At 33.4% G+C, this 18207-nt stretch overlaps 1 protein-coding gene across 3 annotated transcripts in view; it reads right to left on the reverse strand.

Annotated features, from left to right (window-relative positions):
- Positions 1 to 2053: 2053 nt before the first annotated feature.
- LOC108907980 (protein timeless) overlaps positions 2054 to 18207 on the reverse strand; it is a 20791-nt gene continuing 4637 nt past the window's right edge. The window contains exons 2-14 of one of the 3 annotated variants that reach the window (XM_018711872.1): positions 16852 to 16971; positions 16236 to 16798; positions 15659 to 16057; positions 15290 to 15600; positions 14277 to 14637; positions 10582 to 10862; positions 8984 to 9182; positions 8775 to 8923; positions 8198 to 8658; positions 7942 to 8142; positions 5368 to 5509; positions 4851 to 4931; positions 2054 to 2680 (exon numbers count right to left, since the gene is read on the reverse strand). In XM_018711872.1, coding sequence (XP_018567388.1) covers positions 2398 to 2680; positions 4851 to 4931; positions 5368 to 5509; positions 7942 to 8142; positions 8198 to 8658; positions 8775 to 8923; positions 8984 to 9182; positions 10582 to 10862; positions 14277 to 14637; positions 15290 to 15600; positions 15659 to 16057; positions 16236 to 16798; positions 16852 to 16945 — 3525 coding nt within the window. In that variant the 5' untranslated portion in view covers positions 16946 to 16971 and the 3' untranslated portion in view covers positions 2054 to 2397. Of the gene's footprint in view, positions 2681 to 4850; positions 4932 to 5367; positions 5510 to 7941; positions 8143 to 8197; positions 8695 to 8774; positions 8924 to 8983; positions 9183 to 10581; positions 10863 to 14276; positions 14638 to 15289; positions 15601 to 15658; positions 16058 to 16235; positions 16799 to 16851; positions 16972 to 18207 lie in introns of all 3 variants that reach the window. The other 2 variants (XM_018711871.1, XM_018711873.1) reach the window with 2 other exon arrangements.

Consider the following 18207-nt stretch of genomic DNA (forward strand, 5'->3'; position numbering starts at 1 on the left):
AGCCGGCGAAGCAAGAAGAGCGCCAGAAGAAAGGGCCCTAGCCGGCGGGGCCCAGCCAGGACAAAAGGAGGTCCCACAAAGCGCCTACACCGGCCGCATTTGCGGTCGGGGTAGACGACGGATGGGGCCCACCTACGAAGGCTGTCCAGGCCTACACGAGATGAGGCAGGATAAAGAGGGATAATCCCCCTCGATCCCAAATCATTGAGGCCAATTTCTAGCCATGGAATAATGGCGCGTGGCGCGCTTTCGCTTTTAGAACTAATAATGACGTTTCAAGTTGTCTTTGACAGTCTATATAAATTGTACTCTCACACTAAGTTTTGAAGACAAAAAACAAATTGATTTTCGAAACGTCAACACATGGAGACTTATGTAGTCTCCATGGGTCAACATATGGAGACTACACAAGGAGCACGAACTACATCAGATAAAAGAAGTAAACTACATGTAAAAAATATCTTAGCAAATTAGAGGGCGCTAGTCTCCCATGATATGCAATGAAATAGTGGAGGGGAAATAAAGAAAGCGGCAGTTTGAATTAAAAATCAATCATGCCGTTTTTGTGTTACAAATTTTAAAATAAATAATGTAGGCTACTTTGAATTAGATAAATAAATCAATAAATAATGAAAATACGTCGGTGTACAAGGAACACTAGTGACCCTAGCGGTAAAAACTATAAGTAATTTCTACTATTACATTTTACATTGACAAATTTTGTCAATCTCCCGTATGAGTTCATGCTCCTTGTCTAGTCTGCCATCGCTAATACTTATTAAAGTGCGTGATATACAGTGAATAAGTTCTGTTTTTTACTTGTCTTCTTTCTTTCAGTGTTGTCAGGCAAAACTATTTTCATAAAAATATTTCTCGACTGATTTTTTTGACGAATAGATTTGACATTTTTTGCAGCTGGGAAAATACCTAACGAATAAAGAAATAAACTATATAAAAAAGATAATAAAGAAAAGTGTCAATAATAAATTCAGATAATATGTGCCATAAATGTTTTTATCAAATTTGCGAAAGCCGGCCCACTTTTTCACTCTTTCTGCACCTCAACTAAATTCAACACTGACGTTGGACGTCCGTTATTTTTCAATTCGACTTTTTCCTCTAAACTTAAATTACTAATAACAAGTTTTTTTATTTCACAAACCCTCATAAAACCCTTTAAACTTAAACTTATAAAATATAATGTCTTAAAAAGCGCCAAAGCAAAAACAAAACACATATAACCACACTTCAGTGATACGGGTTACTGCCTCATGGAGTCCCAAAACAAAGCGCGCGAGCGCGCGAGCCTATCGTCGCCTATCCCCTCCACGTGCCAACTTGTCCAATCATATGTAAAAATATGCTTCCACGATAGATTTCACGGTCCGCGATGGAGTGGGGATTGCGCGCGCGGTTAAACATAACTCTTTGGTACGATCATAGATGGCAGATGGAATTAATCTGAGCTACGTTCACGGAGTACATGCACTTTATGCAACCAACCTAACATCCAAGAGATATTGAATGCATGCTATTTAGATTTCTTATTGATTTAAATAAATACATTATTTTAAGTTTATAGTTTGAAAATATCTGGGGGGGGGGGGGGGGGGTCCCATAGTCCTCCTTCACGAGCCGCCACTGAATTTCAGAGAAGACCAATGTACAGGGCGTTCCGTTAAAAAAGTGAGTACCTATAGCTACACAGGTCCGAAATGCAAATTTCTATTTTTTATATAGGTAGGTATTTCTTTGAATTGGCAAGAAAGTTTCCTAAAACTACTCTGTAATGTACCTATATACCACTTTTATTCTAATAGAATACTCCTGGCGTATACTTGACTGGGTACTATAAAGTCCGTTGCTATACATTTAACAATATAATGCCACGTGACGTGAAAAATGTTACTTTTTCGCATTAGTGCCTCATTTTGATATTTAATTGAATGTAAAAAAGCATCATTATATAACGATTGTACAAAAACTGGAGGATTAAGGCTGGCTTTTTCGAGGGCATTTTATTCCTTGAAATTAGAGACCACAACACTAGGTATGTAATTTTAATCGAGGGAGTGCCAAAAATACAGGGTTGAATATTTTGTCTGGTGGTGAAAGTCTATCAAATGTAAATTAATTTTTAGTTAAAAATTAGTGTAAGTATACAAACAACCTGAAATTTTATAAATTATATACTTAAATTTTCTTTTTAATTTGAATGTGACAAAATACATAAAAACTGCTTAATAATGCCATAAATAAATAAATACAAAGAGTAGCTTGACAGCTATTACATTAATACTTCAGATATGTAAAATTTTTGAAAATTAAAAACTTATTGTTAAAAAAAATAACAAATGTTCAACAAAATCCCTTAGTTTTATAAAGAAATATTCGTAGTTATGAATTTTCGTCATTTTTTTGTATCACCAGTATCACTTTATCTTCTTCATCACTAACACACATTCTAGTTAAATCAGAAGCTACAGAAGCTGTATCACAGTTACTGTTTTTTTCTATCTGATCAGTCAATAATACATCTTGTTGGTAGATGGGAGAGCATTCCATACTTGTAGTTAAATCCTTGTTGGCCCAAGTTCTTCCAGCTATTGCCAATTCAGGCGGAGGAATATCAAAAGTTATTGTTTCAGGATCAGGAATTGCTATTGAAAGCTGACTTGTGCTGAAACGAGGAAAACTAATAAAAATGTAAAATAAACTAATCGCACTGATTTATTTTTCAAGCTTCGATTTCTTTTGGAATGTTTCATAATAATCTAGACTTAATCAGCAACACTTAAAACTCCGGTTTTTCAAATTCCACTAATTTAATATGTATACAGCGTGCCGCCACTATCGCTATCTCGGAAGGTACTGATCTGATAAATCTGAAAATTTGGCTATCTAGCAAAGGCAGTAGGGCCAACACAGCTAAAATATTTAGAACTTTATGTTACTTCCGGTTATATCGGAAGCCGGCATTAACTTTCTTATTTTAAATGGGACACCCTATATATTAGTGCATTTTTGGATTTTACGTGTAATTTGAGGGTCACTTTATTAAATATTCCCTATATCTAGGAGTTATAGATTTTGAGATATTAATTTTTAAAGAAAAATTTGACAGATGCAATGGACCGCGGAGATGCTAGTAACTCTTTTCAGGAACGTGATATCAGGGTGATTTTTGTACCTGTAAGGGGCATAGGTAACACTAAATCATGATATACCAACAAATTAAAACATTTAATACTAGGTGTTTCATTTTTGCTGTTACATTTTGATAACTTCAAAGAGCTGTAACTTTGTTAACTTACATGGAACACCCTGAATTTTTTACCCTGTCGTATGCAGATTGAATTTCCTTTCTAGTGATTTAAGCATTGTTAGGGTTGAAGTTATTACTTTTAAAAGACATTTGTAATTTTCTATATTTTTGAGTTTTTCTCGTATTAGACATCTGTTATCAAATAGGCCATGACTAGAAACATTCCAGAAACAATTAATTAAAATCGTAACTTGACATATTTGTCAAGTTAGTTGTCGAATTACTGTTGTGTCTGTAATAGTTTTTGCCGAAAATTTAAATTAAAATGCCTGGAGATCGTTTTTTTAAATTATACTAATGATGATTATTTTAATTTGTTTGTTATTTATGGACACTGTGACAAAGTATAACTTTAAGAACATGTAGAGAATTTGCTGCTCGTTATCCAGAAAAACGAAAACCTTCACGAAATACAGTATTATTCTATCACTCTTAAACCTATTATATGAGTTTATCTTAGTTTAGTACCTATTTATAGTAAGGAGTAAGGAAATGTAACAAAGGAACCTACTATAGCTGTTTCCGTATTTTCATCGCAAGCAAAAGATATTTTTTAATTCTGTATAAGTTTTACAAAGCGTAAACTTTTAAGATTGTCCACAAATTGCCTTCATGTATTTCGTGAAGGTCTTCGTTTTTCTAGATATCGATCAGCAAATTCAGCATGTTCTTGAAATTACTTTGTTACATTTTCCATAACTAACAAACGATTTAAACGATCCTCAGGCATTTTTATTTAAATTTTCAGTGAAAACTATTACAGACAATTTGACAACTAGACAGATGTCAAGTTATTTTAATTGTTTTTGGAGTGTTTCTTGTCATGGGCAATTTGATAACAGGTCTGATACAAGAAAAACTGTTCAAAAAATAGAAAATTGCAAATATCTCTAAAAATAGTAAGGGCAACCCTAACAATGTTTATATAGTTTGAAAGGTAATTTCAATCTGCATAGAAGAGCAAAAAAAATACAGGATGTTCCATTTAAGTTAACAAAGTTATAGGTGTTTGAAGTTATCAAAATGTAACAGTAAAGATGAACAATCTAGTATTATGTTTTTTAGTGTAATCTTTACAGGTACCAAAAATCCACTTGATATCACGCTCCTAAAAAGAGTTACTAGCCTCTATGTGGACCCTTGCATCTGTCATTTTTTTTTTTAATTAATATCTCAAAATCTTATAACTCCTAGATATAGGGAATAATATTTAATAGTGACCGTTAAATTTCACGTAGAATCTGAAAATGCAATATAGGGTGTCATATTTAAAATAAGAAAGTTAATGTCGTTTTCCGGTATAACCGAAAGTGCTATCAAGTTCTAAATATCTGGCTGAGTTGGCTCTGCTGCCTTTACTAGGTTGCCAAATTTTCAGATATCGATGTGGCGATTCATGGTGGGACACCAGCATTTTTTAGTGTTTCGAAATCTGGTTGGATATTTATGTGCAATTCGTTAATACTTTAATTAATAAAAGTGATGCAAATAGTTTTAAGAAACAATATACGATACATAAAATTACCTAGACATATTAGAAGCAGAATTCATTAGTGGAGCTACTTTTGTGTGTAAAGTCATTTGGAACCATTGAGATGTATTAGGTCTAAAATAAAGTACAGATACAACATTTGTCCATTAATCTTACCGTAGATAAACATAAATCTTTATATACGATGTCAAAAATGATTACAAGCCAGGTGACCAGAAATTTTGTTTGGAACAGTAATTTTATTTCCTTTACGTTAGCAATTATTTTGGTAAACCAGTAAGATCAAGAATACATTAAAACACAACATTTTGTTTCGCCGGCTGGTGGTTGTTGCAATTTTTCACATTTTATTCAACCAATCACCGATCGCATTATCTCGAGCGTAGATGTAACGGTTTGTCATTGTGATTGTAAAAGATTTCTTAATATTGATGTCGATAACATTTAGGAATTTTTAGTTGACAGTACCAGCTGTGCAATGTTAGTTGCCCAAGTTCGGCGGCCACAGGCTTGTACTCATTTATGAAGGCTCTGTATAACGTATACTTACAAAGGCGTGTAGCGTATAATAGGAGGGATTTGTTTTAAATCCATTGTGGAGAACTTCTCGTACCCACAACATGATGAGGCATTTTCAGATTGATCATATTTATTTTGTCCAGTTAGCTTGTTTATAGGAAATTTTAATTTTCCTATAAATGAGAGAAAACATTATTTGGTATTTAATAGTCATTTATGATATATGTTGTAAAGAGTTATGTTATGACATTACATCAAACGTTGAGAGTGTGGTAATACGTGCAACACGAATATTGTACGAAATTTTGTCTACTTTCGTAAAATAATTCAATAAAAAATACGAGGAAAATTATGACAAGTTGTTTAAAAGTAATAGGTAAGCTTGAACTGCTAATTGTTCTGAGATATTTTGGTTGTTGTCGTTTGCTATCAGAGAATAAAGTTTTTGGAGGCAAAAGTACGGGAAAATGTCTGATTCTAACAAAGGTATATATATATCCTCGTTTACAGAGGCAGCTAGCACTGAACTTGAATAACATGCACAAATTTGAAAAATAGTGTTAACAACCATGGCTTTCGTACGAAAAAAATCATAAGAAAATTTACACACCTAGATTAGAAAGATAATTTATTCTAACCGAGGGCAAGCAACCTGCCAGGTATTTTTTAAAAATATATCGAGCTTCGTCCTTCTATTGCCATCCACCGAAATTTTTCTATGCTTCTACAAGAAGGAAAAATAGTAGTTCTTAGCCGATTCGAAATATATCAAAACAAATTGTAAGGTAGTTAGACTTAAAGAACCCCGAATAATATACGGGGCACTGTTTTTTACACGAAAACGCAAATTGTTACGTGTCATGAAAGGAGGAAATCCTCTGCTACTGCAAAGAAGTATGGTGAGAGTACCCAGAAAAATAAGAAAAAAATGAGAAACAAAATTATGAAATCCAACACAACCACGATGGTTGAAAACGCCTACTTGAATAACTCACTGATATCCACCTCTGGTCTCCAAATTTCATTTTGCAAAAAATGTATCACAAATATGGCATACTATTATGTAATAAACAAAAATTAATATATATTTTTCTTGTCAAACATGTCAAAACCATTACGGAACTATTTTTAAGACTGCAATATTGCTTTTATTAAACGCAAGTAGAAATATTTGTATGTTTATTTTAACTACGTGAAGTTTATTTTAACAAGTAGGCTACAAATATATTAATGATTTTGCAATTTGAACAGTTACGACAATGAAATTTTACTCTGCTTTAAAAGTATGGGGTGTTCCAATGAACTTCTATGGGGTGTCCTAAAATTCATGCAAGATTTGAATTTTGCGTCATTTGTGCGGTAAGGTGTTGCCAACCAAAATGAAGATAGCGTAACAGCTGATAGTTCATTGTTATTAATAATGGAGCGCACATTGTTGAGCAATATTTTAAAAATTATGAAGATTTGGCAGCTACAGTTTGTAATTGTCGTACAAAATATGGCTGGAATATAAACTATAAATAGATTACCTAATCTTGAAAAACTTAGAGAGACTGGATCAATTAGTGATTAAGAATTGGATATTTCGATAAGCTCTTTATGACGTATTCTAACCAAAGATTTGTATCTGTATGTTTATAGAACGTTATAATCAATTGAAAGTAATTGACTCGAGAACTGATGCATACTGACTATGAAGAGCGAAGAGAGTTTGTTGAATGTATTAGGGAACACGAAGTGGATGCTGATTTTTCGAACAAAATAATCTTTAGCGATGAGGCTCATTTTCATCTTGATGGCTTCGTTAATCGAAAAATTGTCACATTTGGGGTTCACAAAATCCACGAGTGATTGTTGAGAAACAAATGCATCCACAACGTGTCACTGTTTGGTGCGGATTGTGGGCTGGGACCATCATCGGATCATTATTATTCGAAAATACGGCTGGTCAGGCAATAACAGTTAATCCAGTTTTTTGTGCCTACATTGCAAGATATGAATGTACATAGACGATACGTGGTTTCAACAAGACGGTGTCGTACAGCAAGAGAAACAATTCAATTACTGCATTTTCTGAACGTGTAATTCCCTATTTTGTTACCAGAAGTGGCTGCCCAGATCATGCGATTTAACGCCGTTGGACTTATTTCTTTAGGGTTGTTTGAAGTCTAAGGTTTATGCCAACAACCTCACGACAACCCACGCCACGCTTTGTAGGAGGAAATTGAGCGCTGTATGCTGTATCAACGAAATTCGTATGCGTATGTGCCAGCAAAGCCATGGCGGTAATTTATCTTATGTCTATTTCATATAACATAACCCTATACTGTATAGGTACTTTATGAATCAATAAAAAATTTACAATTTTTAATTAAAAACCTGTGTTTTCTAGCAAAATTAATTTTTGCATCAATTTTGGGACACCATTTATTTGGATAATCTGTTAATTAGTTAAATATTTCCAAAGTAAAACTTATAATAAAAAATACACCTATAATTAAAAAAAATATATTATGCACATATACGACATATCACTACAGGTGTTGATTAATGTATGTATATTTAGCCTGATAGCAAAATAATTTAGCTGAAGTGTTCATATTACCTGTATCTATAGGGCCAAGTTGTTGAGCTACATTGAAAATGTAATCAGCTGTCCAGAAATTGGGTATTTGTACAAATATTTTTCCTGTATCTGCAGGTAAATAGAAACCTAACTTATGTAATAGTAATAAAAATGGTTGATACTTCATAATGTTTGATTGCTCAGTTGTCCAAGGAATTACCGGAACTGGTAAATTTAATACTGTAAAATGTTTATGAAATTATATTATTTCTGAAATTAATTAAAAATTACTTACATACAAAATAGTATACTGTAGGTTCCATAATGTGATTAACGTCTGTAAATTCATCTACTTTACTTAGCACTAATTTTATAAAACACACTTCGATCAAAAGTTTTTGTAGCAACAACAAATATTTACTATTTTGCTTACACAGATAATCCCTTAAGATCCCTATATCACTTTCAAAGTGAATTTTATAGTCTTTCAGTAAACTTTCTTGAAAATTCTTGTTGCAACTTTCACTTGCAGGTGTCGATTGTTCTTTTTTTATTTGCGTATTGCTTCTAATTAATTCATTATACTCATCAAAACTGATTATATTTTGGTCTAGAAGTTCTTTGATTACAGCAAGCTGAGACTTCTGTTTTAAACCATTTCTCTCATATTTTTTTGTAATGTTGGCAATGGTATCACAAGATTTTTTACTTTGGTTGTAGTACTTTAAAAGGTTATCTTTTTCTTCTTTCGTCCACCTAAATAATATCAGTATTTCATCGAGGGAACTACACCTAAATAAAGTGAAAAAGCAATACAAAAATAAAAATTGATAAAAAATTAAATTAAAATAAATGTGGAACGTCTAACTTACTCTGATTCAGAATCGTTTTCTGAAGATAAAATCTCATTTGTGTCTTGGATACGATTGATGGAGATGGGCGCGTTACTTGAGTTCACGTATTGTGTTCCTGGTGTGTTAATGAATTTGTGTATCACATACTCTATTAAGTCTGACCAGTCCTTAAAGAAAAACCGCAGCTATAAAACATTTAGAATAACAATTTTATGTTATATTCATACATCACATATTTCATAATCAGTTTCCCAAATTTTAGAAAAAGTTTTTAAAATACTAGGTTGGAATAATGTTGGCACATTCTTAAGATCGCCTCCTATGTGATGCATCATTGTAAATATACAATTATTAACAAATTCGCCATTTTCCTTGAAATTTTCTAGCAATAATCCATACTGGCGCATTATTTCCACAGAGGCAAAACTGAAAAATATAATAAACTTAATTTACATCTTGAATATATACACATATTACTTAATGTAGCATATAAGATCCTAGCAATACACATAAAAAACAAGTTAACGGAACAAATGGAGGATATTGTAGGAGAATACCAGTGTGGCTTTAGAAGAGGAAGAAGTACGATTGACCAAATATTTACATTAAAGAAGATACAAGCTGAGAGTTTCGAATGCAATAAACCTACATTGGTATTATTTGTAGATTTCAAACAGGCGTATGACAGAATAAAAAGGACTATATAGTATAGTGCCTTAAAAGAACTAGGAATTCGTAGAAAATTGATACATGTGATAAAATTGACACTGGAAAGATCAGAAAATAGAGTACGAATAAACAATAAATCATCTGATAAATTTGAAGTTATGGAGGGAGTAAGAGAAGGTGATCCGTTGTCGTCAGTTTTATTTAGTCTATGTCTTGAAAAAATTATAAGGGATGCAAAAATTAATAGGACGGGTCTGATATATCAGAAAAACACCAATGCCTGGCCTTTGCTGACGATTTAGTTATAATGGCAAGAAGTAGGAACGAAATAAAAGAAGTGGCAAATAGATTGGAAGAGGAAGCTGGAAAAATGGGGCTGGTAATTAACGAGGACAAAACTAAGTTTATGAATTGGACGGATCAGGATTATAACAAAAATAGTCATTTAACAGTGACAACAAATAGGAATAAGTTATATAGATTTGAAGAAGTTGAGAAGTACACGTGCCTTGGCGCTGTGTTTACACGAAAACCAGAAGTAGCAGTGGAAATAAAAAATAGATTAATGGCAGGAAACCGATGTACGTGTGCTCTAAATAAATTACTAACAAATAAAATCATATCCAGAAAAGCGAAGGTGAGGATATATAAAACTGTTATTAGGCCGATTGTCATATATGGTAGTGAAGTTTGGACTCTAAGCAAAATGGAGCAAAACATGATGGAAGTGTGGGAAAGAAAGATATTGCGTAAAATATATGGAGGAGTTAAGGAAGGGGATATATGGAGAAGGCGGACAAATAAAGAATTGCAGGACTGTTACAACGAATCAAATATAGGAGGTCTAATTAAAGCACAAAGATTACGATGGCTGGGACATGTCCAAAGAATGTCAGAGAATAGAATCCCAAAAGTGATGTTAACCAGCAGGAAGGAAAAGAAGAGGAAGACGGAAATTAAGGTGGAAAACCGAGGTGGAAAAGGATCTAGCGTTAATGGGAATCAAGCGATGGAAAGAAAAGGCAATAAATAAGAAGATGTGGAGAGAGATAGGAAATCAAGCCATGGACCTTCTAGGTCTGTAGAGCTACTATATATATATATATAACCCACATCTGTTTATAATAATAAGTTTAAGGAATGTAAATGTACTTACTGTTTTAAATGTTCCGTCATAGTGTTTTGTTGGCTCTTTGATTTATTATCCAGAAACAATAAAAAATTATGATTTGTTATAATAAGATCTTGCAGATACTGTTTACTCTGAATATTTGGATTGTATTGTTTTAGTAAAAGAACAAATAACATTTTCAGGTCTTCCGCTTTACATATTTGTTCTTCTAATTTTGTTAAATATTCTTTGTCATTATCACTCAAGTGAATCATTTTTTGGTAAGTTTTTAGTCCTTGTAAAAATTCTCGTAATGCGGTTACCACCTGAAATATAAATTTCAGTAATAAATCCAATAAATACGTAAGCTAATCTAAAATACAGGATGTTTCTTAAGTAGAGGTCAAAAATCCAGGGGCGTATTCTGTGGCCAAAAATAAGGGGTTTTTATTAAATAAATGTGGGGTCTTAGGACAGCCATTGTCCAGCTACAGCGTGTCAAAAATTAAAAAAATATCAGTTTTTAATTTTTAATTTCTAAAACGCTTGAGATAATTTAACCAAATTTGATGTGCATATTTAGTATGATAGTAGGTATGAAATAAAAAATTATCAGCTTTAGAAACTTATCAGTCATGTTGGTATCATGGATCATTATTTGCCAAAAACAAATATAGCACCCTGTATTACAAATAAAATAGGTCATCATATGCGCCATTGTATTATATTCACTTTTTGTTTCTTTACACTTTTTTGTATTCCAAGCCGATTAACAACAAAATTGATTTATTTGATCAAGTGCATTTTTAGTACTTAAATTACTTAAACATATCTTAGAGAGGCTTTGCAAAACAATCATAATAAGAAAACCGTCATCTTATTTAATATTGTATATTGTCAAATTAAGCTTATTTTTTAAAAAGATTAAGTTTTAATAATGGCTTATGCATATTCAAATGCTGAAATGGCCAATATGGTTTACATTTACGGCCTTGCAGATGGAAATGCCACTGAGGCTAGGCGAATTTACAAGGAAAGATTTCCAACTCCAAATCCAAGAATGTTCAGAAATGTTTTTCAACGCATATCGGAGTCAGGCACATTTCAGAAAGGTTCAATTCTCTTTGAGCGTTAGAACGCCTAAGTTGGAAGAAGGTATTTTACACGAAATTGAAGGAAACCCAAATATTAGTATTATATTAGGAAGATCGCTGCAAATCTTAATGTGAATCATAAATTAGTTTGGTCCGTTCTGAAGCATCAATAGTTGTACTCGTATCACATACAAAGGGTTTAAGCCTTACTGCCGAAAGACTATCCCGCTCGATTTTACCACTCGATTTTGCAAAAAATTGAATAAAATATTGACTTTACCGCTAGCATATTGTTTACCAATGAAGCTAATTTTTGCAGATATGATATAATAATGAACATCCACAATAAACACGTTGAAAACCCTCATGCCATAATGGAATCTCTATTTGAACATCATTTTTCTTTGAATGTAAGGGTGGGCATTATTGGAAATTTTCTTGCTTGGCCTTACTTTTTACCTAGAACTTTAACCGATGCTTCTTACAGACATTTTATTGAAAACGTTTTATCTGAACTACTTGACGATGTTCTCTATGCGCTAAGATAAATAATGTGGTTTACGTACGACGGGGCTCCCCCACATTTTAGTTTGACTGCTTGTGAATTTTTAAATGAAAGATTCGGTAATAACGTGATTAGACGAGGCACTCAAGAACCCTTTTGATTTTTTTGTTTGAGGATATCTCAAGACATTAGTTTACAAGGTTCACATTGAATATGAGGAGCACTTACGTGAACAAATTATAGCTGGTTGTGATGTGATAAGAGCTACTTAGTCGAGGAAATAAAGCACTAAAAACGGCCTAACCTCTGAATTCTGTGCAGTAAGATGGATTGTGATACGGTTTTTTGCATTCGATTCGTTAGAGCGTCCAGAAAGTTTGTGACCCTATGTGGTCAATGAGAAATGAAAATTGCATCGGTGCATAAGAAAAATGCATTTTTAGAATCGCATCTTGAAGAGTTAAAATATGAAAAATTTACAACTCGGAAAATATTGACGGAAATGAATTCAATTTTACTGCTCGGGGGTTCTTGGGGTCGCTGAAGACGAATATTACGACGGCAACGGTCTCCGAGGTACCTAGTGCCCAGGGTGGCCGGTTTCCACGTCGTCTCCTGGAGTTTTGTGGAAATTCGTTATAAACTTAGCCGAAACTCGTTACCTCGGGGTTTTTGGGGTCACTCAACACGAATATCACGACGGCAACGGTCTTCGAGGTACTTAGTGCTCCAGGGTGGCTGATTTCCACGTCGTCTCCTGGAGTTTTGAGGAAATTCGTTATAAACTTGGCCGAAACTCGTTACCTCAGGGTTTTTGGGGTCGCTCAACACGAATATCACGACGAATTTTTAGAAAACGTATTTTTTGTAATGAATAAATGTATTTTTATAAAAAAAATAATTAGGAATTAAATAGTTGTCACAGAAACCAGCCATCCTGGGTACTAGGTACCTCGGAGACTGTTGCCGTCGTGATATTCGTGTTGAGCGACCCCAAAAACCCCGGGGTAACGAGTTTCGGCTAAGTTTATAACCAATTTCCACAAAACTCCAGGAGACGACGTGGAAACCGGCCACCCTGGGGCACTAGGTACCTTGGAGACCGTTGCCGTCGTGATATTTGTGTTGAGCGACCCCAAAAACCCCCAGGTAATGAGTTTCGGCTAAGTTTATAACGAATTTCCACAAAACTCCAGGAGACGATGTGGAAACCGGCCACCCTGGAGCACTAGGTACCTCGGAGACCGTTGCCGACGTGATATTCGTGTTGAGCGACCCCAAAAACCCCCGAGTAGCAAAATTGAACTCATTTCCGTCAATATTTTTCGAGTTATAAATTTTTCATATTTTAACTCTTCCAGATGCAATTTTAAAAATGCATTTTTCTTATGCACCGATGCAATTTTCATTTCTCATTGATCACATAGGGTCACAAACTTTCTGGGCGCTCTAACGAATCGAATGCAAAAAACTGCATCACGATTCATCTTACTGCACAGATTTCAGAGATTCAGTGCTTTATTTCCTCGACTAACTCCTGGAATTTTTACACCTATTCGAGCTGCAATTTCAAGAAGATCTGAAGCATCTATTTTGGCTGAAGGTGGACATTTGCAACATTTATTGTAATAAATCATAGTAAAGTAGTTCCATTGTTGTTAATCGGTATGGAATACAAAAAAGTGTAAAGAAACAAAAAGTTGAAATAATACAATGACGCATATGATCTATCTTATTTGTAATATTATACAGGGTGAAATATATATTTTTTTGGCAAATAATGATTGATGATACCCACACCTCCGCCACTGGTAAGTTTCTAAAGTTGGTAATTTTTTGTTTCATACCTCCTGTCATACTAAATATGCACACGGAATTTGGTTAAATTATCTCAAACGGTTTAGAAATTAAAAATTAAAAACTATTTTATTTTTAATTTTTGACGTGCTGTAGTTGGACAATAGCTGTCCTAAGACCCCACATTTATATAACAAAAAAATCATTATTTTTGGCCACAGAATACTCCTCTCGATTTTTGACCTCTACTTAAGAAATACCCTGTACCTATACTTAAAACATATTGATATTAAAAAATGCTGATGAGTACTAAATAGTATTAATTCAAAAAATTAATAACTTACCAAATGTAGTCGCCGTAAACATGGTTTTATATCAATATCTGGAATAGTACAACTGATTTCTAGTTCTTCATAGACCCAAACTCCTTGAAATACTAGATACGATAATGTGTCATATGATAATACTGGACTTATATGTTCCGGATCTAATTCCAGTTGCGTAGCAAATTTTAAAAAATACGTGACTAACCAGAAAAAATGCGATGTATCTATTGCTATGTGGATATTTGTTAGTAATTGAGTACGAAGTTCTTTGATCAGAGTACCATAACCTTTTAATAGAAAATCCACTGTAAATTCCTTTAAGATATTTGAAATATCATCATCAGTAGGCAAATGATGCATTAAGCCTTTCATGTTAATGCTAAAATGATTAATAATTAGAAACATTATGTATTGATAATAATAATAATAANAACTGGAGGAGGAACAGAGGATGCAGGCAGGGCCATCGTGGTATATGGACGTAGCAAACCTAAGACGAGATGGCTGCTGAGCCCTAAACCAAATGGTGGGGCCATTGCAGACTTAGGAAGCATTTAAGTTTAATAGAAACTGAGGAGGACCCTTCATGAACGAAATGTGGAGTAGGGGAGGACACCCCTGTCCACCTTCTGGGACACTGTGCAGCCTTTGGGAGGTTAAGACATAAAGTCTTTGCTGCTAAAGAGCTGCAAAGGGGTTGAGGTGGGGGACCTTCCATGGACCAAAATCCTGGCGTTCATCAGGGTACCCCATAGGTTCGAGGAGGGTCAGATGCAGATAGTGGACAGGTGATGGGACGGTGGGGCAGGCAAAAAGGGCCCACCTGTGGCCTACTTCCCAGGCTGAGGCCGCCCCCTTCACTACTACTATTTTTGGTCTAATATTTCTACTCTTAGTTATATTCAACTCTACCATTGACTGATATCTGTGTTATTTTAATATTTAATTAATGATTCCTTTATGCCTTTATTTTCATATAAAAACAAATTATTGAAGATAAAGTTGATTATTGCAATTTAAAGAATACATACATATTGGTTTTGCTTCTTTTTACAAGCTTTTTTCGCCTCAATTCCTTTTTTTCTAAAACTGTAGTAACTCTGAATTTTCCATTATATCTGCTTTTTTGAAAGCTGTGTGGTTTTTGATGGACAGGTTTTTGCTGCGGTTGATCATCCTCGTTGCTGGAAGTTGATATTGACTCTTGATTTTCTATTTGAGTTACATATCCACAGTCAGATATTTCACTTTGGGAAGACTGGCACATATAGGATATCTTTTTATTTGTGGAATTTTGATTACATAGTTGTAACTGAAATTGTTGTGGCTCATTTTCGTTAGACTGAAAGAGAGAATGTTAATTGACGTTTTCCATAGTCAATATTAAGTTAGGAGCCTACCTCCAAGCTGTGACCCATAGAAGAAATACCACTACTAGTACTGGTTTCAGTTTCTGTACTTTTGTTTCGTTTCATATTTGCTAAAGTTTTATTTTTATTTTGCACTACTCTCACTACGTCTGTTATGCTGCTTCTTCTTTCACAATTATTATTACCCTTACTGTGTTTATTTCTGTCATTACCTCCAGTATCGCTTGAATCAGAAGTCGGATCAGATGTAACGACTGGGGATGAATCATCACTGCCCTGATCGGGAGGAGAAGTATTGCTTTCATTGTCTTCAGAGCTGTCACTATATGAAGCCTCAAGCCAAAGATTAAGAAGTTTTTGCAGTGTACCTACATGTTGATCTTTGTACATCAAAGCTATTAACTGGACCATAGTTACACTCCAATACATCTACGAAATAAATATATTAATTATTGCAATTAATAGTACCTTTTTTAATGAAAATAAATAATTTGATTTTAAATATTTGTAAAATTATAATTCTACTGGATATATCTGCGATAATGGTAAAATCATATTTTCAGTTGACAGTTAACAAATAGTTGCAAGGAGAAATCTATGTACTCACCCTTTGTGGACATGACAACAAATATATAATGATTTTGTCGATGCTTTGAGTAAATAAATTCCAGATTATTTGATTCTGCATACTTGAATTGGTCAGAGGAGTATTGGAATTAATTGTTTTATTTTCTGGTATGTGTAAAATATTCGTCAGCAATAATAAGCAATTGTTTATGCTATGACATTGATCAAGGTTCAATTCCGAACCATTTTCTATAATATGTTTCATGTGATCTACCACAGCTTTAGTACTTCGTCCATCTGTAAATGCTTCTTTACTTGTGATTAGGAGCCGATTTATTTCAAAAATTGTGTGTCTCCCCATATCAGTGCGAGACATACCTTCTATTGATAATAAATATTCTACGGGTATTGTTAAATTTCCTAATATTTTAATTGTTGTATCAATAATTTTTGATGCGTTTGTTATCTTTGTGTTATCTTTTACATATAGCAGAATTGGGATCAAATGTTTTCTAATATTCTGTCCAAATCCGATAGCTCTTCGAAATGTGCGTAGAGTACAGTCTTCTGTGGCTAGTTTTTTGAGAATTTCTTCCAATATTTCTAATAAATAGTGAAATATTATTCATTGCTAAAGAAATAGAAAATAATCTTACTTAAACAATTATCATTAATAGTGAAGACGTCACCGTTTTGTACACACAAAGAAGAAAATTTGTCCTGTATTGGATTTGATTTAACCCAAGCCATTTTGAATCAGTTGCAGAACAGTTAATCTGGAAGAGTTGGAAAAGTATATAATTTTAATAATTTTTTTGACATTATTGTTTCGCATTTTAAGTTTTGAAAGTAGATTTTCGGAAAATATCATTTATACTTTCATGACATTTTTAGAGCTATAGAAATATAAGGGGCATTTTATTACTTATTTACATATACAGGGTGCCCCGTTCATATTTAGAAAAAAAATGTGTGCAAGTTCCTCATGGAAAAATAATAGGGGTAGTTCATATTAAGTTTTTTTCTTAAACGCCCTGTTTTCGAGATATAGTGTGTTGAAGTTGTTACTTTCCAAATGGTTTTACTTAATTATCTTTAAATCGGCTAAAGATAAAACTGTCAAAATTTGTACACGAGTAAATATCAACTGTGCGTTAAGAATAATGGGCAAACGGTTTCTTTCTGAAAAGCAGTGTCGCCGATACAGGTAATTGGAGGGGTACAATCGAAAAAAAATATGTCGAATGTCAAAATTTATTACATTTCTAAATGGTTCTGTAAGCTCTAAAGCATACTACAAAAAAACGGTATACTTGTCGAACTTCGGCAGCATGTATCATTTTCGAGAAAAATGAAGTTGCATAAAAGCAAACGGGCGACAATTTCAGCATGTCTCCGAGTCTGTTTCCTAATATTTTTCTGTTCTTATCACTTTTTTTAACAATTCACTCCATTCAACAATTGTTTATTTTAGTAATGGTAGTGTAGTAGTTTATAAAATCTAAAATAGATAATTGATTATCATAATCTGTTTATTTTAATTTACTTTTTTAAATGTTAGTTTACAACAATCTGAAATTTAAAATAAATTTCATTTTTTTTAGTTAATAAAATGTTTTACAATTTAACTGTTTCAAGTGATACGTAAGAAATTATAATTATAGTCTTAAATGCAAATACTGTTGGTAGCTAAATGTCTTCAGCTCGTTCATTCTGTACAAATTTTGACAATTTTATCTTTAGCCGATTTAAAGATAATTAAGGAAAATCATTTGGAATGTAACAACTTCAACATACTGTATCTCGAAAACAGAGCGTCTAAGAAAAAAACGTTACATGAACTACCCCCATTATTTTACCATGAGGAACTTGCACACAAGTTTTTTTGAAACATGAACGGGACCCTACAAATACATTAACATAACTATTACTAGTATATTTTCCAATATTTTATATGACTAAATAGGTCTGATAAATATCAAATATAAACAAAAATTAAAATAATACCTCCT

Source organism: Anoplophora glabripennis, unplaced genomic scaffold, assembly GCF_000390285.2.
Source record: "Anoplophora glabripennis isolate ALB-LARVAE unplaced genomic scaffold, Agla_2.0 scaffold256, whole genome shotgun sequence".
Classification (NCBI taxonomy): Eukaryota; Metazoa; Arthropoda; class Insecta; order Coleoptera; family Cerambycidae; genus Anoplophora; species Anoplophora glabripennis.